General features: G+C 39.3%; 1 protein-coding gene across 1 annotated transcript; it reads right to left on the bottom strand.

Annotated features, from left to right (window-relative positions):
- Window positions 1-212: 212 nt before the first annotated feature.
- Window positions 213-24,191, bottom strand: LOC148890031 (copine-5). The gene is made up of 12 exons (XM_089010684.1): window positions 24,133-24,191; window positions 18,695-18,798; window positions 16,737-16,841; window positions 10,469-10,510; window positions 10,307-10,382; window positions 8,876-8,929; window positions 8,351-8,412; window positions 6,774-6,820; window positions 5,538-5,719; window positions 5,325-5,452; window positions 3,442-3,544; window positions 213-224 (listed from the first exon to the last, which is right to left on the bottom strand). Exons 2-12 carry the CDS (start codon window positions 18,784-18,786, stop codon window positions 213-215), a joined length of 903 nt encoding a protein of 300 aa, XP_088866810.1. The 5' UTR covers window positions 18,787-18,798; window positions 24,133-24,191.
- Between the last annotated feature and the right edge of the window lie 3,015 nt (window positions 24,192-27,206).

The following is a 27,206-nucleotide window of genomic DNA, read 5'->3' as shown; positions in this document are numbered from 1 at the left end:
TTGCAAGACAACATACCTTTAATACTTAGCATACAATTCAAATGATAATAGTCAATCGTAACTACAATTGTAATTAATAATTAATCATGATTCACAATCATGTATGCAGTACTTCGTCAAAAACTAAGACATTACTATAAAATCATGAAACATGATTTGAATATGTAACATGACAAAGAGCTCAAGATCATGAATATTAAGAATACTGTGTTTCAATAGAAGCACTGATGAATAAAGAATAGCACGTGAAACATGTGCCTGTAAGCTAACTAGATCTAACCTCCATGCATCGACATAATCAATGTAATCCACTACATAAAAATAACATAAAACGAGTTCAACAGATTAAACTCATCAATACTAAACATGAGTACAGTAAAAGCAAGCAGTAAAATTTAAACATTTAAACAGAGAATTAAAGGCCAAAGAGTAAAGCATAGGCAGAGTAAGACATAAGTGAAATAGACATAAGACCGCACATAGAATAGCATACTCAAGTAGTCAAGTTACAGTAATAGAAGTCATATGTACCAAGCGTAAGTGAAGATTGTATGATCATAAAGTAATAGTAGTAGTAATAGCGAGACATAGCATTCTAGAGATGAAATGAAGTATATAAAATAGTAATAAATGTGAATCCATTTGATGTGATTCAGAAGATATGAATGATTGAGTATGTAGCGTGTCAGTTGATGTAGTAATGAATAGAAATTGACGTGACAGTGATGATATGTCTGCGGCGTTGAATTATGATGTGGTGACGAGTCCGTACGTGACGTCACTAAAGGACCGCCCTTTACCGTAAAAAAGACGCATTGTAGCGGTCCTTCCATCATGTCAATGTATTTTGCTGTACTTGTTTGGTCTGGGGACCACGTGTTGCACTCAAAAGCCACCAGAAGGCCAGAAGAGGGCGTCCAAGCACCATATAAGGAATTTATCAGTCTGTGGAACCGGAGGTGGCCACAGGAGGTTGCCATTTTGTGCCTCTTTTTTTTTGGGTGAGAGATTTTCTCCCAATGTTGCCTCAAAATGGCATAAATAAATTCTTTAATCAATTGCAAACATGGATGATTTCCTCTTCAGAACTATTTGAATCATATTCATCACTGGATGTGGAACAAGAAAGCATATTCTCCGAATCTGTAGACATTGTTTGGATTCTCCAGCAATGCAAGACGTCTTGGCGTGACGTCACGAACTGGGGGCGGGACTTTCTGAAAATGCCCAATTCGCAGCTCAATTTTGGACACACTAAGTCATTTTTATTGGTGTTTTGCATTTGGGTATTTTAGATGCTATAAAACGTTTTTCTGGTGTCAGTTAAAAAACAAAAAAAGTGACGTCGGTTGTCCTTTAAAAGTTTTATTCAAGAATATCCCAGTTCCAATCTAAAGTGCAGCCGAGTGCTTTTGGCATATGTGGCGAGATGAAAGGTAAAGACAGACAGTTAATAAGAAGACGAGAGAGCGCAAGAAATCAAAGGTTGTGAAGGATTTGGGTCGATAGGGAAATAGGGGTGACATGTCTGTTGAGAGCGGGATTTGATCCTGCAGAAGGGGATGAGAATGAAAGAGACAGCAGAAGTCCTGGTTTGTGTAGGCGAGTCAGTTTCACTTTCGTAAAGGGAGGTGGCGAAGGGGCCACAGGGAAGGTTACAAATCTTTGATGCATTTTTTTTCGTAGACTAGCAAAAACTGCTATAGCTTTTAAATCCTCACTGTCACACATACGGGTTAGTGACACATCCAAAGTTGTGTAACTTTTTTTTTCCCACATGCCATCTTTACTATTTTGACAAGTGGGTGGAAGGGGGCGGTGGTACTTTGCCAGCGTGGATAAAAGCAACTCCCAAGTTTCAAGAGGGTGAAAGCAAAAGTGTCAAGCATCAGTCAGCAAACAGAAGAAACAGTGCGATAGAGCAGCAGGCAAGATCTTAAAAGGAAGGTGTGGCTGTTCTAATGTGTTGACTAACAGTCGCAAATTCCCTTTAAATCCAGTCTGCTGGGTGTTCTGAGCCGGCGGGTGGCTGGCTGCGGAGGAGGAAAATCAGTGCTCGGTAGAAGACAACACGGCAAAAAGCTTCTATTCAAATATAAAGAAAAAGTATAAAGCCTTAAAACACCACAAAAAGCTTCTATTCAGAGAGAAAAAAAACCCACATAGATTTGGGTATTTACTGTATTTTCCGGTGTACAGTATAAGGCGTTCCTTGCGTTCATAGAAATAGTATCGTAATAAGCAGTACTATCGATATAACCGATATCGATATAACGAGACTTTACTGTATATTTGGAAAACCATTTTCATTCAATGCATGTGTGCCTTACACTCCAGTGTGCTTTATATATGGAAAAAGTTTGAAAAGATACAATTCATTGGGGGTGCGCCTTATTCACCGGAAAATACGGTCCTTTCTCTCTTTCTTTTTTCTCTTTCTTTCTTTCTTGCATCCTTCCTTCCTTCCTTCCTTCCTTCCCTAGATTTGGCTATTTACTATTTTACCCAAGTATAAAGCGCATGCAATAGCCTTAAAACACCACAAAAAGCTTCTATTCAGATAGAAAAAAAACCCATAGATTTGGGTATTTACTGTATTTTCCGGTGGACAGTATAAGGCGCACCCCAAAGCCTTTATTTTCTTCAATATATGACCCTGGGCCTCATACGCAGGAGCACCTTATATGTGAAGTAATATTCAGCCACAACAGATCTCGCAATTACTGTCAGCGGCCACCGACTCCATGTCCCCCTGTGGAAGAAGTAGTGCGTAACCCTGGCCACTACTGTAGTACCTTATAATGTGGTGTGCCTTATACAGTAAAGTCTCGTTATATCGATATCGGATATATCGATAGTCCCGGTTATATCGATACTATTTCTATGCACGCACGGAGAAAATTACATGCAAAGAGGGTCGGATATATCGATAGTCCCGGTTATATCGATATTTTTTCGGACTCCCTTGAGTATCGATATAACGAGACTTTACTGTATTTGGAAAACATTTAAGTATTTACATATTATATGTGGAAAACCTTATTCATTCATTGCATGTGTGCCTTATACTCCGGTGTGCTTTATATATGAAAAGGGTTTGAAAATACATCATTCATTGGAGGTTGGCACTATGGTGCGCCTTATACACCGGAAAACACGGTATTAAACACATACTTTGATATGTTGCAAATTGATGAGAGCACGGGTCACTCCATGACCGTCGTAAGCACGCATTTGAACACATTCAATCATGATTATAGTAATCCTCTGCTTGTTTGTTTAATAGGACACCTGGGGGGGGGGCTATAATGTAGGAATGTTAATGAATTAAAATGACCCCCACACCCCACACACACCGTCAACACCCCAACCGCATCTGCCGCTTTCTTCATGAGCAACATTTTGATGAAACTGTCTTGAACAAACCTTTCCCGCACTTACGTTAACAATGGCCTCTTTGGTCTGAGCCATGTCTGATATGACTCCGTCTGTGATGATGAGGAGAACAAAGTACTGGGAGCCGTCTTGCACTGACGCCGCGTACCTGCGTGTATGGACAACACACACATACCCCCACACGAACACGTTTGATTCAACGTCAAAGAGCAAATGATGATCACAAAGTACTTTGTCATGCAAAATGCTCATCAGATAACCTATGTCGGAAAAATGTGTTATATATGTTGGTTGTTTTGATCAGTGGCAGTTAAAAGGACTCCCAGAACGACCATTCAGTGTTCGGGTCATTATTTGTTTCACCCTGTCAGGTTTGTTGCATTTTGTCATGTTTTACACATGGTTTTATTTGCTACTTTGGACCTTTTTGTTCCATTGACTTTATTGTTTGAGATTTTGTTCCTGCTTACTTTGTTTAATACAATTTGTCAAATACACCCTGTTCCTCCTTCCTGGTTGTTTTTTAAGGGGTCCACCACCACCACCACCTTGCAAATCATGACACATTCACATCAGGCAATGGTGATCAATACTAGCTTTGAAGTGTTTTTTTTTTGTGTGTGATCATATCAAAATTTGTCCATGAGAGTGTATGCCAGTGCATGTTAACTTTGACACATCCCGTGTCGTTTGTTCTGTCGACTAAATCAGGCCTCCGTCGACAGCTGTCATGTGATGTAAATTCATGTGCAAGTGGATGTCAAATCCAATTTATTGTGTCTGTTTTTTTTTTTTTTTGGGGGGGGGGGGGGTCTGCATAGTGAAACCAGACACTGTACAACACATTACTTTTGGCACGCTTGATTGATTTGATATATTTTAATTTGAACTTTTCCTCTTCAAGACAATGTCAGAACATCGCGAACGGAGTTTTGAAATGAATTTAAGAATGCAGTATTTGGAAAGTGGATGGCAGTGGAAAGTAATGAAGGCACTGTTTCTTCCATTCCTGTAATGTATTGTATTGTAACGCATCAAAAGATCTATTTTTTTTCTCGTTGTCATATATAAAAACATTTGAATGCACAGCTGATTTTTCACAGTCGTTTCAAACGTCATTTTTGCTGATGGATTTTCAAATGGTTTGAAGTTAAGGGCCAAATTTTGCAAGACTGGTGCTTTTGTCATTTTACTGCCGGGGAAAATGGACAAATTCAGCTTGATTGTGAATTTAGTGGACACGCTACCTCTCACTGAGTGTTTTTGACTTCTGCAAATTTGATTACCAAAAGTAGGCTGAATTTTAAACTTCTCAAAAGCAGTTTTAACAGCACAGGTTTGGGTGTATTTTATTGAGGATTGTATTTTATTGAGATTTTATTGAGGGAATGACAGATTCAATGCTAAGCGGACATATATGTTACTCGACAATTATTTAAATGACTTATAGTGATATTTACATTTATTTTAATCACTAATTAATTTAATAAAAATAACTCATTCACTGCCAGACGATGTGCAAAAATGTGTCCAATACAGTGCCAGGGTCTTTGTCATTTATACTGAAATTGCAAAACCCATTATTAAGCTTTAGGACTACATAAACATTCAATGCAGAGTAAGAAACATTAGACTCTCTTCCTTTATCAGAAAAAAAGAGTGAATTCCTAAGGTAATGGGTCTGGAGTTATCTATGGTGCAAGTGGTGCGGCTGTACAAAAGCCAAATGCTGCACCCCTGTGGGAGGAAAAAATATTGCCAGAGGTCTGACCAGCACTTGATCGGCAGCCCCCCGCAAATAAAAACAAAAACTGAAAAAATTTGGGAATGGCAGTGAATGAGTTAAAAAGTTTGCGAAAAATGTCAACATGTTTTTTTTCCTGACTTACCGCCATGAGATTCCCGTATTTTGTTTTTATTTTATTTACCTTGCAACATGGTTCACCACTGGTGCAAAGTTGGTCGGCCCATAAAGTTGGACCGTCTTGAGACTCTGGTGGTAGGCTTCTAAAATGCCCTCGATACCATTGCAGTAAGGGTTCTCCATGTTTCCATTCTAAAAACCAAAAGACCATTTTAAAGATTCATACGGAACTCAAACACAAAAGTCGAGTAGTCTTCTGAGGGCTACGGAGCTTTACCAGAGGGAACTCATGTGACACCTGTCCGTCGGGAGGAAGTTTGGCTCCGAAGCCGAGAGCAGGAAACATTTTATCACTGTCATAATCCTGAATGATCTCCCCAACAGCCTTCAGTGCCATGGCGTAGGCGTTCATCTGGTAGGGGTTCATGTAGTGGAGTGAGGTGGACTGAGAGGGGTTCCCTATTGAGTAAACAAACAATACATAGCGCACAGCTCATTCAGATACAACACAATCTTCTTCTTTAAAGATTTTGTTTTTTCACTGCTGTCGGGTTGGTCCATTGGTGAAAAGGATGATTTGATCCTCTCCTCTTTCATCTAGAACTGTTTCATAAAACAAAGAGGGTGCAGAAAAGTGCTTAAGATTGAATGATTGTCTGTGTCTTCTGTGTTGCGTCACATTATTTTTTATTTAGTTGTTTTGACTTCAAGATGTCGCCGCGAGAGTGGCTGCCTTGACAGAAGGTACTATATTTTGTTTTTCTACTTCTTCCTTTCCTTTCCTCTTACTTTCATCACTTTGTTGCTGTGAAATGTAAATGTCTCCGCTGTGAGACTAATAAAGGCTAATCCAATGCAATCCAAATTCACAATGACACAGAGGAACAATATCGAGTGTTCAATTCCACCGTGACACCCTGTATTTATTTATAAACATTCATTTATCTCGCCCCAAAAAAAACCTAGAGGTCAACCAGATTGGAATTCAGACTACTTTTCAATCATGAATTTGAAGAACAAAATGACTGTGATTGGACTCTAAGACACAAAGGGAGCTATTATCGCTAAAACGACTCTACTGTGGCATCCTATGGCGAATTTCTCCAATGTGAGATCAATAAAGGTGATATCATCTCATCTCATTACTGTACCAAGACTTGTCGGACAGCTTGTCAATACCTGTGACCTTTCTGAATTTCTTGACTGGTTGTTTGGTCATTCACAATCAGCCATTCTTGAGAGTACATATATCAATAACATCTATACTTGTTGAGAGCCCCAACATTTGTTTTCATCAATTCTCGAAGGTTTTTGTCTCATATTTTGTCAACCGTTCCGCTAATTCACCGTTTAGTGATGGAGCAAAGATCATCACTTTCAGGTGACAACGTTTCTACAGTACCCGACGTAGCCGCCCGCTCGTGCATCTGCTTTTGATTGATTCTGCACTCAAAGAGCGCTTCGATCTGTTCTGCCGTGACACAACCCCACACACACGCGTCGCATCACTCACCGTTAGATGCTGTGAAATCGATAGCCACGGTGAAATTAATCTGCGTCCTAGAAGGTAGGGTTGGAAAGGAAAACACGGGAAGATAAAATGTACTAAACTTCCCTCATCAACTTTCATAAATCATTTCCGATGGTGCCAAAGGTCCAAAAGGCATCACCACTTCAATTTGTGTGTCAAGCGCAGAACCGCAGTTCGCACCGAAAAATTGAAGTGATTATACCTTATCCCACTTTCACCTCTAAGAGGAGCAATGGAAGGAACAAGCGAAAGCGCTAACGAGTAATTAAAGTGACGAAGCACTTCAAGAACAAATCATAATCTAATTCTCCCCTCGTTGATGAAGTTCTGCCTTCTTCTCGTTAATTTACGGTACAGTGACGAGATCTCTTGGGGGGGCGGGGGACCCAAGTGACATCCCTTCATTACATGTGAACGCCAGCCCGGGGGGAAGGCAGGAGAATGATAACCAAATGAATGACTTAAAGATTCACATTAACCTTTCAGTTTTAGGCGCGCACTGAGAATATGCCAACGACCGACCCTGCTAACCTGAGCATTAATTACACGCGGTTGTATTATTCATGAGGCCTCTTCGGCACGGTTGCATTGACAATTGTCCTGCGGGAAATGCGGTGACAGTGATGTCATTCTTAAAACCTGCCAAAGATGACTATTTTTGTGAAGTTTTCTCTCTCCTTGTGCATAACGTGCGTGTGTGTGCAGACCGTTGATTTTAAAGGTCAGTGTTAGGTAAGCTGTGACATCTTTTGGAGCCTCTTGTCACTTTGGTGAATCTCTGTTAAATGACCGCTTTTGAGGACACTTGTTCACACTTCAGTCCCGATGGGTGTGACAAAATTCGACGGCTGAGATGTTGGAGTGTTTCATCATATTAATAATCTCATACAGTGATAACTTGGTTTACGAACTTAATTGGTTCCCAGAAAGTGTGTGTAAGGCGAAGTGTATTCCAAACATTAATTTCCCATAGGAAACCATTAAAATGAGAATAATCCATTCCAGGTCCTGATATAACATAATTTTCTACTAAATAAGCCTTAAAACTACACAAAAGATGGCGTAAAAAAGGTGGAAAGTTTGTTAGCTAAAGCGTTCGTAAGCCGAGGTACTACTGTATTTGTTTTAGAATGATTGTTACTAGTATCATCTCATATGATTATTATTATTGATATCGGTAGCATTTTGATATACATCTTCTACAAACTATATATATATTTATATATACAGTAAAGTCTCGTTATATCGATACTATTTCTATGCACGCACGGAGAAAATTACATGCAAACAGGGTCGGATATATCGATAGTCCCGGTTATATCGATATTTTTTCGGACTCCCTTGAATATCGATATAACGAGACTTTACTGTACGTCCTCCCCCGGTGTGTGTGTATATATATATATATATGACATATATATTGACAAAGACATAGCGATTATAATTATTATTGGTTATAAAATAATAATATGGTAATAATATAATAAAAAAAATATAATAATAAAATAAAATATGGTATAAATAACATAACCAGTCAGAGAACTAACTTGGGCACTTACCCTCCTTTGATGTAATCTAAGAAGGTGAACTCTGACTCCACAGAGAATGAGAGCAAGGTGACCTAAAAGAAAGAATAAAAAATACAAATCAGAATTAACATGATCCCAATTTGGTTCGTTGGCTAAACAACCATGTCAAGTGAGCGCTACATGGACATTCCGGGAAGATAAAGATGGCTGCTGTTGGATGATTCTTTTACTTTCTTCGAGACAAGTGTGTGTCAAGATAATTTGTATCTCTTCTATTTGTGTCCATCATTTGCACATGGCTATAGTAGGAAGAAGGAGGCTTTGGGGGTGCTTATTACATCTAAGCAAGCTCTTTGAATGCCATTTTCTTTTTTTTGGGGGGAAGTACAATGATTTTTGTTTTTGGTACACAATACTTGAATGGAACAATGATTTCTATAACTGGGTGCGATGTAAATAATTAACATTTTGTGGTGTTCTGCACATCCTGTGGCTCCATCTGTGAACAATACAAGTAAGAGTGAAACACAAAGGAGGCAATCGGGCGACACTTACAGTTCCAGAGTTGACGTATTTCTTTTTCTTCATTTTCTTCTTGGTATTTATAACCTAGAGATAACAAACAAAGCAATCAGAGAAACAATCACCAATAAATGTAATTAAAACTACTAAACAGTATTGACGACATGAAAGTAGCATTATTCAGAAATGATTGTAATAAAGCACTGCCATGATTTAGAATTTGCTCCATTCCAACAGATGGCAGTTAATTTCATTCAACATCCTATTTTCTGTTCTTTTCTTTCATACCACAACAGGAAAATGTACATGTACTGCATAAGAACAAGACAGAGATGATTACCGGTTTGTACGCTAGCGTTTGGCAAAGTTATGCACATAATCTGCATAAAGCTCTTCGACGGTGTGTCCATCTCACATAACATTCAGTCATTTTGGAATTTGTTCAAATCCACCAAAGCCCATTTAAAGTGATGCTGTTCGTCATGGTACGAGAAAAATACAGTGTCATCAAATACGTCTGTGTAGCTCTCAGTCGTACAGGAGTGGTCCATCGATGAGAAGGTTTCTTCAGCCGTCATCTGTACAAATTTGTACAGATGACGGCTGAAGAAACCTTCTCATCAGTGTCATCAAATATCAAACCTTAAAATTAAAAATTTTGAGAACAAAGTAATAAAAACCTATTTATTTATTTATGTATTTATTTATTTACATGTTTAAGTATGAATGTATTAATGTATTAATGTATTTATTTATTTGTGTATTTATGTACAGTACATGTATTTATGTATTTATTTATTTTTAACTTTGCATTTGAATTTTTTGTATTTTTATTTTTTATTTATCAATTTTTGTATCCATTTACATTCAAACTTAATTTTTTCATTTATTTTATTTTAATTTTTATTTGTCTATTTATGTATTTATTTACATATTATTTTAATGGATTTTGGGGCATGGGGTTGTGAGTCAATGTCGCTGTAGCATTCATTTGTTTGATATAAGATGTAGATCGACGGGCGTAGTGGACAGCAGGCTCAAGGTGCATGACTCACATTCAACTAGCTGGAGAACATGAGGGAGATGTCAATTGTGAGCCCAAAGATGTCTCAGCTCATTACACCGATTCTCTACGGATGGGTGGCGTGAAAGTGACAACCCCTAATTTAACCTGGAGGGATGACAATTTGTGTGACACCCTGAACAATCTGCTGATGTAAAAAAAAAAAGAAGTAAAAAGGCCTTTCAGACAACCTAGGAGGTTGAGAAGAAGCGAGAGTAACACAAAATGGAGATGACATCCAAAAGACAGGTATTTATCCTTGATGTGGATCTAGTGAACCATAGCAGCATGAAGATCCTGACACGTTGTCCTTATTGCTTTTCATAGAGTGAAATATTTGCTCTCCCTATCTTGAAAGTCAAAAAATGAAAATAATGTCATTGTCCATAAAGACAATTTACCTCGTACACATTGAACTGACTTTGCCCTCGAGCTAACTCTCGGTAGCTGGTGGTGAAGTCCCCGATGAAGTCATGGCTGGGAAGAAGATTAAAAAAAAAACGTAAGAGTCAATAAGGGGTGACGAACAAACGGGCAACCAAAGAAAGAGAAAATCCACTCACCCGCCGTCTCTGTCCCAATCGTACACCTCCACTTTGATTGTTCTGGAGAAAGAATTCAACCATAAGGTCAAATAGTCCATTGGAAATTTGAGGAAAGTGTATTGGAACCAGTGACGTGCGGTGAGGTTCATGGCTGGTGAGGCACTGACGTCATCAATGACGTCACCGCTCGTCTCTACTTAGTATTTGAAGGGTAAATTCAGCGATTTTGAAAAAAATCCTAAAACGGTGAAGTTAAATGGACGAGAACTTTAAAGTACAAATCACTAAATACATCTAACTGTTTAATTTATTTTTTCATTTGATATTTCCATGACAGCTTTCCATGATGACAGGTGAGGCACTGCCTCACCTGCCTCCACTGACTGCACGTCACTGATTGGAACCCACTTAGCCGCTTGTTTCGTTTACCAATTAAATCCACTTAGTACAGAAATTGCAAAGAAAGAAACAGAAAAAGAAGGAATTTCAACGGATTTCTTCGTCCATATGTTATCACAACAATTCAGACAAGCACGTTAAATACCGCAACTGATTTTGAAGACGATTTTTATGCCAGAAAGACCAGAGTCGGCCTGGCAAACAGAACGGAACGAGCACGCCCAGGGGCAATTATGATGTGCAAGCGGCAGAAGGAATGCATTTTTGACACAAATGATGGGAAATTGGAGTGAGCTGTTTTTTTATTTGGTGTTTTTTGGAAAATTATACATAGAGCGTTCACTGTGGGAATCAACAGCTGAGTGCCAATTGCAAGATGGAGGGAGTGTTTTGAACAAACATACCCTGGAAGAAAATGAGGTGGTGAATTTACCGCATTTTATTTCGTCAAGGCAGATTATCCATCAACACGATATTTTCAGTCCAAGCGTTTTTGGTTGCTTGTGGACAAATGTTTTTTTTTTTTTTTTTATCATACTGCCATACAATACATGATATAAAGCGGAATGTTTTCATCCCCCTGAGGATCGGCAAAGTAGATATGCCCGCAGATCTCCGATTGCCAATAATACTTGCTCTGTATATCATGAATTTTTTAGTGGCGTTTGCATTTCACTGTATATCATTTTCCTTTTCCCCGCCATTCCGAGTGGATGCTTCAATCAATTAACAAATAGCATCCATATATATGGTGTAAAACGCGAAGAGGTGCTTACGAGCATCACTTCTCCAGTGGAATCTGTTGAAAGCAAGCACATATACTCAATAACGCGACAGTGTATAAAATGAGGGATAATAACGTGTCCACAAACGATCATCACATATGACAAATACTACACGTGAATGGTCTGTGGAATGTTGTGTGATGAAACATGAACAAAGTCTCAAACGACAAGATCATCAGAAAAGAAAGGTCCAAAGTAGCAAACAAAACTAAGAGTAACACGTGACAAGATGAAACAACCTGACAGGGTGAAACAAACAATGACCCGACCCTGAATGGTCGTGCCGAAAATCCTTTTATTTGCCACTGATTAAAACGACCAACAACTGTGCAGCTGCAGGCGGGGCCTGACAGTTCCACTTGTTGGTTACAATCTGGGCCTTCGTGGGTTTTTTTTCTGGGTACTCTGGTTACCTCCCACATGCCCCCCCCAAAAAATGAATGGAAGGCTTTGAACACTGAATTGTCCCGAAGTGCAAATTGGTTATTTGTCTTTGTGTGCTCTGTGATTGGCTTGCAAACGGTTCAGGGTGCCCCGCCTACTGCCCGACGACAGCTGGGATAGGCTCCAGAACTCCCTGTGACTGCTTGTGAGGATAAAGTGGTTTAGAAAATGGATGGATGGACTTTATTTGACTGAAATATTTTAATTTACTGGGAAAAAAATGCTCTGCATTGCATTGCTCTTGTCTTCCTTTTATAACTATGCTCTTTGGCAGCAATAAATCAATTTTATTTATAACATTTTTTATTGAAATTTGGATTCAAAACACACATGAACGAGTAGTCAAGCAATGGCCCCAGAAACATATCCAATTCAACTACGGGGCTACCGCTATGCGTTCATTCAAAACAGATAGATAGTAAAGTGAAATTTGCCTTAAATATGTAACTTGCAAACTGTAGCACTTGGAGAAAAAGAAGTTGCGACGTCACACCAGGAAAGAAATGTTCATTTGGAGCAAAAAGACGAAAAAAAAAACAACTTTTTGGGCACCTTCATATCTGTGTCCCATCTATCTCATCGCGGTGCTTCTCGTCCTTGCAATGTTGGCTGACGTTAGAAGCTCCACCAGCCCCGATTCAAAGAAAGCTGTCACAGAGGACCCGAGGCCTGGAATAAGCCAAACTACTTCTCTGCCATCTGGCCTCGGTTGCCGTGTGGTGACAGGTTGGCCTTTTGAGGTTATCTTCAAGTGTGTGCTTGTCACTTTGGTGGGGGCAATGTCACGCCTCTTCTCTCAATTGCAAAAAAACAGTGGAATAAATGAGATGGTACTGAAAAATTTTGATCAAGTGGTCATGACGCCTAAGGAGCTTTAAATTAAATTGAAGCTTATGGCCACTGTGTTCGAGACCAAGACAGTTCTTATTTTTATTTTCATCATGATTTCAAATTGAAAACATGAATCAAGAGTTTTGGATCCTTTTATGCCTCCTTCGAACTCACAAAACAATATGCACTCCAGAACTAATCTGCCATGGTTATCTGCTGCTATTCTCAGACTTTTTTAATGAAATGACACATCTCCAGTAATGGAGATACATGTGATTGAGAGAGTGAAAAAAAAAACCAAAAGTGGAGTACATTTACCTCTGAACCATTCTTCGGCTGTAATTACAAAAATCTCCTTGTAATATTTGCCACAGATGAAAATTGAACATTTCTGAGATATTGTATATGGACGAAATTAAATCACAAAGGTACATTAATTTTGGAAGTGTTGCTCAAAAGCTTGGAGGAAATTTGTCAGGTATTATTGATTTGAAGAACAATAACTAGTATAATTATAATTACTAGGATAGAAAACGTCATGATTATCACCATTATCATCCAAAACAAAGGTGTCAAAATCAAGGCCCTGGGGCCAGATGTGACCCACCGCATCATTTTATGTGCTCCGCGAAAGCAAATCAATCATCTCAAAATCTGCGAAAGTCTGAATCAAAATTTCAAATTGGCGGATGTCATCCACAATAACAGGCATCATCAAAAACTGGTTATCCATCAATTTGTTTTGTGCTGTGCCATTGGCGAGTGCGCCCTTCTCCAATATATTTTCAGAAACTCTCATGTTCATTCTAATCATGTAAATAATAACAAGGCTAATGTATGTCATACTTAACGGCAAAATATTTAGTTTCACTTAAAGGACAACCGACGTCACTTTTTTGTTTCCTAACTGACATCAGAAAAACGTTTTATAGCATCTAAAATACCCAAAACATGCAGTAGGATATTTTTAGTCAAATGCAAAACACCAATAAAAATGACTTAAATTGTCTAAAAATTACTTGAAACCGGAAGTGGCCAGATTCAAGAAAGAAAGAAAGAAAGAAAGAAAGAAAGAAAGAAAGAAAGAAAGAAAGAAAGAAAGAAAGAAAAAAAAGAGAGAAACAAAGAAAGAAAAAAGAAACGAAGAAAGAAAAAAAGAAACGAAGAAAGAAAGAAAGAAAGGAAAGAAGAAAGAAAGAAAAAAAGAGAAAAAAAGAAAAAAGAGAAAAAAAGAAGAAAGAAAGAAAGAAAGAAAGAAAGAAAAAAGAAAGAAAGAAAGAAAAAAAGAAAAAAGAAACGAAGAAAGAAAAAAAGAAAAAAAGAAAGAAAGAAAAAAGAAAGAAAGAAAGAAAAAAAGAAAAAAGAAACGAAGAAAGAAAAAAAGAAACGAAGAAAGAAAAAAAGAAAAAAGAAGGAAAGAAAAATAGAAAAAAAAGAAAGAAACAATCGTAATTTCCGGAGTATAAGGCGCACGCCCAATGAATGGTGTATTTTCAAACTTTTTCTATATATAAGGCGCACCCTCAATGAATGAAAAACATTTTCCAAATATAATATATAAATATATAAAAGTGTTCCAAATATAAGGCACACCACATTATAAGGCTCTACAATAGAGGCTGGGGTTACACATAACTTCTACAAGGGGGAAATGGAGTCGGTCGCTGCTGACAGTAGTTACGAGACCTGATGTGGCTCAAAATTACTTTACATATAAGGCACACCTGCGCAGGGTCATCTTTGGAAGAAAATGAAGGCTTTTGGGTCCGCCTCATACATCGGAAAATACGGTAAGTTAATACTAAGTCTGAAAATACGGAGTGTCTTGAATGCACTTTGTTGCTATTGGTGTCTGCATGTATGGCAATATTACCATGCCATCCATCACAGCATGAGATTCTGACATAAATACTCACTGGAAATACGAATAGGAAAAACAAAGCGAGTGTATAACCTAACCTGTGTCTGTGCTGCCTTGGTCATATTTCAAAACCTGCAGCCTTTCAAACTGTTTCAGCTTGTGACTTGTCACATTTCATTATTTACTTCATGCTCCATGTTCGTGAACACAGGACCGACGTGTGTGTGTGTGTGTGTGTGTGTGTGTGTGTGTGTCCGCCTTTGATGCCCACCTCACTCCTGAGTGTATGATCGAGTCTGACAGGTTGGTGACCTCTTTTGGAGCACATGTGTAATACGATGGCTGACACCCCCCCCCCCACCCATCCCCAAACACACACAATATTTAGTTTCACGTTGGAGTTCCACCTCCAGGAATGCACACTTCTCATCCATTATGCCTGCTCAGTTTTGATCTCACACACGTTCTATATTTTTGCAGCATCCCCCTTAATTAGAGTTCAACTGGAGGTATACACATGATGACAAAAAAAATGAGAAGCACGCACAAACTTTCCAGAGGAGAAAATGTGCCTGTCACTTTTATTTCATCAGTGCCTATGGCTCCTTCCAGATTTAGCTTGTTTTTTTTTTTCTTTTCTTTCCATCACTGACTTCTAAATCAAAAGGCAGACTCATGAGCGCGTTGAAAAATCCCCTATAAAACGATGTGTCTTTATTAATATGCCAAATGGGACAAGAGAAATCCATCACAGCATTAGATTCTGTCGCAGTCCAATTCAATGGATGCTAAAGGTCAATGTAATGAGGAATTTAATTAATTAATTCAAATTAATTCAATGTAATTCCATGTTACGTCTCATGTGTATTGTCTCACGCCAAGGACACCCATTTACTCTTCTAAAAAAAACTCAACTTCGTCACACTTGAACTTGAACTGAAAACACTAAACAAAATCATTTAAACAATGATATTTGTTAATTAGTGTATTCAACAAACTCAAGTGGAAGGATTCCAGGAACATAAAAAAATATCTGTGTTTCATATAATGAGACATGAGCAGAAACGAATGGTCATAGTGGAAAGTGGTCTGTAAGAGCTCACTTTTGTTTTAACCGCGCCCAGCTGTGTGCACATGTAAAAATAACAAAACCCAATCCAGCCCGTCCCTCCACAGATTTAGACCTTGCCTCATGCAATACAATACAATACAATACAATACAATACAATACATATTGATTTATATAGAGCTTTGACAACAGCTGAAGCTGTAACAAAGCGCTCAACATGGACAACTATTATAGACAGGAAATAAAGCAGTCACAAAGATAGTAGAAAGCACCAGGGAGTAAAATTAAACCTTTAAGACCTGACCTTTAAGACCTGACCCATCAAAGAATAAAGAATTATGTGCTCCCTCTTACGGGTACCAGTCAAGAGGCAAGCAGCAGCATTCTGGACCAGCTGTAGACGCTTCATGGAGGATTGTATGACTCCAAAGTAAAGCGCAGTACAGTAATAGAGCCGAGATATACTTCAACAGGAGATGAAAATATAATTATTTAAATGAATTAAAGTAAATGTAATTAGTGGTGATATAGCCCCACTCATTGTGTGCTTTCAAGAAAGAATCAATATTGAGTAGTAATGTAGCTACAGTCAAATTGTGTGACCATGACAAAATGAAAAAATACTACAGTGCAACATGTTGAGATGATATTGATTGTCGGCCGGTTATTACTGAACCACAAGCATCCTTACGTTTGGTGCGTGTTGTTCAGTCATAGCTGCCATCAGTCGACTGGACAATTTTGGAGGGATAGTGATCGGGGGCCGTGAAGGTCATTGATAGATTACTCGAGCGTGAGGTTAGAATGATGAGGCTGGGGGTTATCAAGACGTATGTGAGCGTGTGTGTTTGTCTAGGCATCTGACTGTGGAATATCGAGAGGAGCTCTGTGGCTTACCTGTCGTAGTCGCCATTGCAGAGCGCACGGACAGGAATGGTAAATGGTTGCCACACTGGGTTTAACGTGCTCTTCACCACCTCCGTTTTATGACAGATCGTAAACCTAGACAGAAAGAGTGTACATGAGGAGGCAAGAATTAAAGTGGCAGTGAAAAGAATTTGCTCATTAATTTCCTTTTTGCAGACGTGAGAGATAAATATGCAAATAAGGGGAGGAGGAGCGTGAAATGGAAAGGACGGAGGCGCCAATGCAGGGGACACTTGAAATAGTGTCCAGTATTGTTTATTTCTTGGCTAGTCTCCCAGTGATATTGTTTTACAGACCCCAGAGAATAATGTCATATCTGAGTCCGACTCTCTGTCCCGAGCCCTTCAGTGGCGCTGGATTTCTGCTATCTGCAATGCTTCACAGAGCATATAAATCCCTATTAAATACCGCAAACCATCCTCTCACAAAGCAACAAGGCGTGTCACTTTTATTTGGATTACTTGAGCTTCACTAAGTGCCACAAGCATTAGAAACCCCCGTAAGTCTGTTAGGTACTTGGCCCCATAATATGCTCTTCCTTGCGGCCCAAAAAGCTACAAGAGCGCTTATGGGGCGTTAAAGGATACACAATACTGTTTGATAGGAAGAATTTTGTTTTGATGTATGCTTTTTTTGCATGAATTACCTCTTCTATATGCAGTGCGTTCTCTTGGAGTCAATTCATGAAAGCCAAACCGTTTGTGATGCTGATGTGACCAGTGCCGCAGCTTCTACTATAGCGTCTATACTGTCCAACGCACGCTCACTTTTATAGTTCGACTGCATCACAAGATACTTTACATATTGAAGCTGCATTTGTAAGGAGCCAATTTTAAGTGTTGAAGCTGTAGAACAGAAGATGGAATTTATGATTAACCGCTGGAGACACACTGTAATTCATTTCCATAGTGCCGCAGGGTTGCCCTTCAGCTTTTATTGTTTTTCTGACTGACATGAAGTGTTCAACTCTTTAAAATCTTACAGCCTGCTTCCCCCCCTCCCCCATTTCAAGTCTTGGGCTGAGACAAATTCACAGTGGAAACACGGTGATGAAATATGACAAAGGAAATACAGTCCAAGATCTGGTTATGCTAGTGGCAAATGTTAGCTAGCTAAAATTAGCATTCAGATTTTTTTTGTACATAGAATACAGTTTAGACGGTTGGATACATGGATGGATGGATGGATGGATGGATGGATGGATTGGGTGGATTGTTGGTCAGATGGATGGATGGATAGGGTGGAAGGATGGTTGGATGGATGGATGGATGGATGGATGGAGAGATGGATTGGGGGAATGGATGGAGTGATGTATTGGGTGGATGGCTGGATGGATGGTTGGATGGATGGATAGGGTGGATTTATGGAGGGATTGATAGATAGGAAGATGGATTGGGTGGATGGTTGGTCGGATAGGTGGATGGATGGATGGAATGATGAATGGATGAACAGATGAATGGATGGATAGGGTGGATGTATAGCACAGGTGTCAAAGTCAAGGCCCGGGGGCCAAATCCGGCCCAACACATCATTTTTTTCGGCCCGCGAAAGCAAATTAAACTTGTTCAATTCCATGATGATTGCTAAAATCTTAGCCAAAATTTCATATTTTTGGATGTCAACCACAATAAAAGTCATTATTCTTGACTTCAGATTTGAAAATGAGTTATTCATTAATTTACTGTGTGCTCTATATTTAATATTTGACGGGATTTAAACATTCTAATGGGTTCCCCAAATTCATAACGGCCCTCGAGAGGAAACCATAACTACAATGTGGCCCACGGCAAAAAATGACTTTGACACCCCTGATGTATAGGGTGGGTGAATGGATAGATGCATTGGTGGATAGAAAGATAGAGAGATAGACAGGCAGCCAGATAGATAGACAGACTGACCGACAGAAAGACAGACAGATCATTCCTTACGTTCCATCTTCATTGCTTCTGTAGAACACCATAAACGGATCAGATTTCCCAAAGAAGTCCTTCTTGTCTAACTTGTTGGCACAGAACTGCATAGTGGCGCTATCCTAGCATGTGAGCAGATGGGGAGAATAATAAGCAGACGAAGGCGGCGTACGATAAGTACCATTAAAAATTGTTTGACGTTTTTTGCGGATTATGTGGTGTGGATTTTGTACGCCGCATGCATACATACACACAACATTAGATTAGAGTGACAATTTACAACAACAACAACTGCAAAGCCATTATGCAGTAAAAATCAATGAGTTGAGAAATGAAAATGTCATCATAATTATATTTTTGGATTGTTACACGTAATTCCATGTCAAAATGGCCATTGCAGTCAAAAGGGGAAATCTGTTTTGATCACCACGTTATGAATTGCATCTTTTTTTAATTCACCATATCACATATCTATCAGGTGAAGCCAAACTTATTCGATTTTATTTATTCACGAAAGACAGCTTTACCATGCTTCTCGCTTTGGGAAAGACATGACAATAGCATGGTTCCTCTGACGAATACATTAACTCATTCACTGCCATTCACAAATGTATTTGGGAATTGAAAATACAGTGTGACGTAGAGCGCAATTCCCGAATTTGTTTGGGTTTTGTTTCTTCATACTTGGGTGACGATGAAGCGCTGGCCTTGGCCTCTGGCAATGTTTTTTTTCTTTTCCACAAGGGGGCAATATTTCTCTTTTTCCATGTTACCGCTTTGTTCCAGATTAAGCTTTTGTTAAAGAACTACAGTAAAGTCTCGTTATATCGATATTCAAGGGAGCCCGAAAAAATATCGATATAACCGGGACTATCGATATATCCGACCCTGTTTGCATGTAATTTTCTCTGTGCGTGCATAGAAATAGTATCGATATAACCGGGACTATCGATATATCCGATATCGATATAACGAGACTTTACTGTATATAAAGCAATATGTATGTATTGCAGTGTATTTTGGACAGCCGCCCTCATTTCAAGCCCATATAACTTATGAATTAACTTGTTTTTTTTCTGATGAAAGAAGAGAGTGTAAGGTTTCTAACATTGTATTCAATGGTTATGTAGTCCTAAAACTCATTATTCTGTGGGTCCTGGAATTCAAGTGACAATGACAAAAACCTTGGCACTGGAGTGGACACATTTTTGCACGTCGGGCAGTGAATTTAAGTCATTTTTATGGGTGTTTTGCATTTGAATAAAAATATCATACTGCGTGTTTTGGGTATTTTAGATGCTATAAAACGTTTGTCTGATGTCAGTTAAGAAACAAAAAAGTGACGGCGGTTGTCCTTTAAGGCTTGAGGTACTTTCTTAATGTTTCCCTCCCAGTGGTTGTCTCCATTGTGCACAGAAAAAGAGGTCCGACTAACGCTTGGATGCACGCTGCGGCTAATCTACGCGATACAGTGTTCATTACAGTACTTTCACACACTTTAACAATAAATTGCTGTTGTTGTCATCAGCGCCTGAGGTCGTACACCAGGCAGCCAGCGCTCTACTAATGATAGCTTGATAGCTTTTTAATGTCACAGCTTGCACCTCGTGTCAGCCGGTGTGCTGGGTGGCATATCAGTGAAAGGATGGATGCGAGGTTCCAAGTGTGACAGATTTTTATGCGAATGTTTTCTCCCCGCTCGCATTCTTGGTTGCATTTTCCTCCCACAGTGACCTCCTGCCTGCGTTTTTTTTTTGTGTGGTTATCATCACTCCCAGCCAGGCACTTTTAAGCAAGCATGACCACTCCAGTAACGAGAAGAACTTCATCTGCCTGTTTTCCATCACCCTGGGGGTGTATACAGTACCTCCTGCACATCTGCCACATTTGCCAATGTCGTTTTGCAGAGATCATTACATTTCATCTGGGTACACATTCATCTCATACAATACAGGAGATGATAAAAAAAAATGAAGTTCATTTATACTGCAAGGTGTTGATATGTTTGAAAATTATTCATACCCATGCACTCAATGCCTTTTTTTTTTCCTTGGAGAAAGAGCGATGCCGCATGTACTGTATATGCCTGCATAATTATAACGCTGGTTGCTCATTGTGTTTCTCTTGGGGATGACACTCCACGGGCTAACGGAGGTGACAGCTCGTACTGACTCAAAAGCATTTTGATGAATAGTTCAAGACATTTCAGGAATTTTTTTGTCACCATCTTCTCTAAGCTTCAGAGCGAACAGTGGGATCCATAAAACAATTACATATGTTTTTCTTATATCATCCAACCATTCATTAGTCTGTACCAGAAACTTGCGAATGGTTACATGATAAGGCAAATCCTTTACAGATTAGACACCTCTTCTGCACTGAATTTAAATGGGATCAGGGCCTCCGATTTGGTTGGCGGGAATTCATTCCCACAATGGCGCAAACGTCCTCTTCAAACGATGCAACTATGCAAGTAAAAATAAGCAACCGAAAAAAAAAACCAATGCAAACCTGGGGTCTGCCAAGGTTCTGTTTTACAGCCGTCTCTTCAAAGATGTGCGACAACAAGCGCACCGTGTAGATTAAGTCTATCATAAAAAGTGGAGTTGCGCAACCAATTACCATGTAAATAAAATGCCGCGTCTGGTTAACACTGGAAATCGCACCAATAAATTTACTCAAGGGCTCATGGGATGATTTCAAAGCCAGAAGCTTAAAAGGCCTACAATAGTGTTGTTGTTGTTTTTTTGTCTTTTGGGAGGGACGGACGGGTGTGTTAAGATTTGTGGTAACTACCACATGAAAGATTTAGCTGAGCAGTGTAAATTATAATTCGGGATTTAAACAAGTCTGCCCCTGGTTGTCATGGTAACTTGAATCACTTACGAAGCCTATTCTCTCTTTCCTTGAATATTTTGTGAGAAACTATACCGCTAGCGTGTTCCAAGATTTTTGCCACTCAAAACATCTTTTAGTCATATTAACTTTGTCACCTCGACAATCATGACAGAGTTTGCTTGGCAGATTATATTAGATGAGATGAGTTTTTATTTGTCTCACAGTGGAGAAATTTACATCTCACAGCAGCAAAAACAAAACACAGGAGCTGCTGTAAAGGCAGCCACCCTTGCCATATTGACAACAAACAAAATAACAAATAATGTGACAACACAAAAAGACACAGACCGTCTTCAATCTTAAACACTTTCTGCACCCTCTTTGTTGCGTGAAGCAGTTAAAGATGAAAGAGGAGAGGATCAAAACCTCCTTTTCACCAGTGGATCAGGGACGTCATGGTGGAATGTGCACGTCTGCTACAAGCTAAATTTTGAAAGCTGTAGCATCCACTGATGAAAAGAGATTGTCTCACATCTCCTGTCCCACAGAAATCTACTTCAATTCCAAGCCACGGCAATTCCAAATACGCATCGGCGCTCTCATGGTCTATGGCACAGGTGGCAAAGTCAAGGCCCAGGGGCTACATCTGGCCCACCACATCATTTTATTCGGCCCGAGAAGCAAACTTGTGAAATTCCATGATTGAATGCATATATGTATGGTTTACATGTATATTCCGTGTAAACCACAATAACAGTCATTATTTTTTACTTCAAATTTGAAAAGTGGTTATTCATTAATTTGTTATATGTAATATATGGAGGGGATTAAACATTCCAATGGGTAGATGCAGTAATGATGAAAACAACTTTGTATTCCAAAGAGGGATTCAATTAACGGATACTGTTTGCAAAAAGTGAGTGTTTCTGCTTGAATGTGCGTTATGTGTGCTTTGTATGGGGATAAGGTCAGGCTGGGCTGCATTTTCATTAAGCAAATCTTAGTCATACCGTCATTATCCAAGCTGATTTTGGAGGTACGAGTTGGTACCTGCAGGGTGTGAAATAATCCTCTATCGATTCGCTACCCTGTGTTTGTTGCATTCTATGTGACACTCGTGCGCATACACACGCTCACACTCACACACGACGGCTGTAATTCTTCATCTTTTAATTGCACATTTGCTGTGGTTTTCAATATAGCACACCTGCCCCCCTTCGACCCCCAACATCCCCTCCCTTTTTCATTGCCTCCCTGCCTCTGTCTTTGCGCAATTTGTTCAGTTTCACTCTCTTGCTTTCCAATATCCTGCTGTAATGTGTGTGCGGTGAGTTCAGTGGAGCACATCCTCAGTTTCAGACCGCAGGCTTAGTCGAGAGAATGATCAGCATTCACCTCATCATGTTGCGGGGGCCATTTCATTCAACAGAGCGCCACCGCACTGGGTGACAACAGATGTCCTGTCTGCCGTATTGTGAGAGGGGTGAACGGGTCAGAACTAGCCGCCGGCATCAACACGCAACCGTATATGGGGTTGATGGTTTCGGGAGATTAAATAAGTTGATGTCAATGAGTGAGTATTTGTCAATCACTGGAATGTAAATACAAGTCGATGCTTTTTTTTTTTGCTACTTCTCAGATTTCCCCATCTGACTAAGTGCTCACGCAAATTCGTACAATTAGCTTCAGGTCATCACCTCATTCTGCTGCCGGTTTTCACGGTAACATATTTTCCAGTGCATAAGGCGTACCAGAGTATAAGGCGCAACCCCAATGAATGGTGTATTTTAAAAGTGCTTCCATATATAAGATGCTATGAACTAGAAGACACACCTTCAATGAATGAAAAACGTTTCCAAATATAATATATAAATATATAAAAGGTTTCCAAATATAAGGCACATCACATTATAAGGCGCTACAGTTGAGGCTGCAGTTACGCACTACTTCTTCTACAGAGGGAAATGGAGTCGGTGGCTGCTGACAGTAAGAGCGAGACTTATTGTGGCTAAAAATTTCTGCCACATATTACTTCACATATAAGGCACACCTGTGTATAAGGTCATGTATTTTTATTTTTTTTAACCAACTGGATTTTGATACACTAGCTAGTTCCACTTATGGAAATTTTCATTTCTTGTCGTGATTGCTCAAAATACACATTTGGTAGATGTCCACAAGTTGTCGCGTTGCTCAATCAAGTTCTAGTTATTGTACTGTACGTCTCGCCTTTCTCGAGCAGATCACACATTGCAGCAATCCCAGATTGATAGTGTGGAGTGGTCCCTTGAGTGATTCATATGATCACTCTGTCGCTTACCCCCCCCCCCCCCCTCAGTGACAAAAGAAATTGCTTTGGGTTGAAGTTGATATATGTTTGTATGAATTTAACCATTAAAAGGGTTTTACAATTTGATGTCAAACATTATTTCTTTTTCGAGGTGGTCTAGGGAGCGATGTTTTCCGACCCTTTACTGAGCCAACATTTACATTAAAAAAGACCACACCGAAAACACACATCGAACAAAGAAAACCCATTTGGAAATCACCACAATATTTTCCATTCGCAATCATTTCAAGCAACTTCTGCAAAGGTTCACTAATAATAGTTTACTTACTCTGCAGTTGCTCAGCTCCTCTGCAGACAGGATGATGGTACCGCATTTCTTCCCTGGGATCCCTCTGTGGTAGGAAAAAAAATTATGATCAGTGACAACAATTAATTTGGGCATCATTCATGCTGGGGAAACATTAAATTCAGATTTGTTGGGTTTGGCAGTTGTGCTGTGCCAAGGTCACCTCTCTGTATCTACGGTCTACGGGAACGTATGTTACACTCTGGCTAAACGTAGCACTATAGGTCGCTGCTCACCAGCCACAACAGCTGGTCCACTTGTGGAGTATGATTTGATTAAAAAAAAAGCATACGCTACCAAGTACCATACATGAAGGTAGCGCTTCATATTAGAAATACACCGACTGAATCCAACCACCATAACACAAATACAGTACCACACAATAATGACAGGTTGTTGGAAAAATGGCCCAATTTAATTCATTCACGGTCATTACCGAATTTATTCGAGATTTGAAAATATGACGTGGAGCGCCATTCCCGAATTTGCTCGGGTTATGGTTTTTCTTGCATGGGTGGAGGGCGGGGGGGCAATAAAGGGCTGATCAGACCTCTGCTAATGTTTTTTTTTCCTTCCACGAGGGGACAGCAGTAGAGCCAAGCCCACTTGCACCTCATATAACTCCAGACCCATATAACTTAGCAATTAACTTTTTTTTCTGATGAAAAAAAGAGTCTAAGGTTTCTTACGCTGCATCGAATGCTTATGTAGTCCTAAAAGTCAATATTCTGTGGGTCCTGGAATTCGAGTGACAATGACAAATACCTTGGCACTGGAGTGGATACATTTGTGCACATCTGGCAGTGAATGAGATGAAAAGAAAAATATATATTGGAATATTTTTCATCTCTCTCTATCTCTTTGGCTCATTCCGAAAAAGGAAGATGAACAAACACGAGTCTGATCACTCATGAGCCAAAAAGACGATGAGTGCCACATTGAACATTTAGCATCAAACGAGGCTTGCACTGTTATCTTATGCAAATTGAGGTTGTGATCTGTATCCGTTCATTTGCATGTTTTTAAATGGTCTACATCAAATGATTATCAAAGAAAAAGAATAGTGGGAGAAGCAGAAAGTATACAGTATTACGTTATCTGCAATTTACACCTTATCCTAAACATATCATCCATACCGCATTTGTACTGAACTTTTTTATTCATTTAAAAATTATATTAATATCATGAACCACAATACAGAATTCACAATACTTTCCATATTTTGGGAGAAATGACATGAGCGCAGTAAAATTGGACAAATTAGAGTCAAAACTGCGCAATACAGACGTTCCCAAATTCACGGACGAGATACGTTCCGAATGGTCGTTCGTAAGGTGAATTTGTTGAAGTTGCTTGAGTGCTATATTTTGTATGGAATGTATTTTTAAGGCTTATATAAGTATGTTTAAAGGACAACCGATGTCTCCGGACAAGTTGTGTCCATAATTTGTATAATGGCTTCAAATGACTTCTACTGAGAGTATTTTACAAAGATTCCACCGCATATAGCTATATTTTACATTTTAGGACTCACGCTAAATATTCAGGAAGTCTTGTTTTTGAGTTGGTGACGAGTCCGTACGTGACGTCACTAAAGGACCGCCCTTGAGCATAAAAAAGACGCATTGTAGCGGTCCTTCCATCACGTCAATGTATTTTGCTGTACCTGTTTGGTCTGGGGACCTCGTGTTGCACCCAAAAGCCGCCAGGAGGCCAGAAGAGGGCGTCCAAGCTCCATATAAGGAATTTATCAGCCTGTGGAAACGGAGGTGGCCACAGGAGGTCACCATTTTGTGCCTCTTTTTTTGTGAGAGATTTTCCACCAATGTTGCCTCAAAATGGCAAAAATAAATTGCAAAAATCGATTGCAAACATGTATGCTTTCCTCTTCAGAACTATTTGAATTATATTCATAACTGGATGTGTAACAAGAAAGCATATTCTCCGAATCTGAAGCCATTGTTTTGATTCACTAGCAATGCAAGACGTCTTGGCGTGACGTCACGAACTGGGGGCCAGACTTTCTGAAAATGCCCAATTCGCAGCTCAATTTTTTGCAGATTTTGGACACTTTAAGTCATTTTTATTGGTGTTTTGCATTTGACTAAAAATATCATACTGCGTGTTGGGTATTTTAAATGCTATAAAACGTTTTTCTGGTGTCAGTTAAAAAAACAAAAAAGTGATGTCGGTTGTCCTTTAAGGCTTGTATAAGTAACTTGTTTTGGTTTGTACTGAAAAATAAAAATAATAAAATATATGCTCTATTAAAATTTGTACATGTACAACTGGAGAGAATACTACAGATGTTATGACAAAAATGTTTGTATGTACCGCTGTTCGTAACTTGAATGTTCGTAAGTAGGGGAGTGTCTGTATCATGATTTACGAAAACTAAAAGGCAATTGATTTCAGACCAAAATAGCCGACAGGCCGCCAATGCGAGACAAATAATGCGCATCTCCTTAATCGTTCATTGTCAAGTTTATTGTCACAAATATTCCCAAAGAAAAAAAAAAGAAATACGTGCTTGACCGTGCATTGTGCAACTTGCTGAAAAAAGTATTCCAAAAACTTTTAATAGCCTAATTAAAACATAGTTCTGTTCAGAAAAGGAATTCGGCTGTGGATGTTTATTTTTATTTTATTATTATTTTTAAACATTGTTCCTGCACTCGCCGGCGAACAACCATGTGTGGCCTGCGCCAGTGTAGATATTCTTAAAAATGGTTTCTATTGTTACCTCCACTGCTGTTCGGTCTCTCCCAAAAATAATTGTCATCTTTGTAGTGTTGATTACCCCAGTTGGGTTATACATGACCACTAACCCCCAAACCACACTCCCATCGCCCATCAGGGCGCTTTGAAAGCATAACAGCGTAATCATTTGGTGGTTTATTTTCAAAATGTGGCACATGCAAAATTGTTTCTGTGTCTCATCTGAGGATTATTAAGGTTGCTGCTGATATTATTTTACAAGCTGATGAATGACATTGTTAATCATGTGTGTGTCACGGCGAGTGTCATGTTCGTTTGGAAATATCACAGAAGGCGAG

Source organism: Hippocampus bargibanti, linkage group LG12 (assembly GCF_051943395.1).
Source record: "Hippocampus bargibanti isolate YZ-2025 linkage group LG12, ASM5194339v1, whole genome shotgun sequence".
NCBI classification, from domain to species: Eukaryota; Metazoa; Chordata; class Actinopteri; order Syngnathiformes; family Syngnathidae; genus Hippocampus; species Hippocampus bargibanti.
The sequence above is the reverse complement of the archived record's forward strand: the minus strand, read 5'-3'. Positions and strand labels throughout refer to the sequence as shown.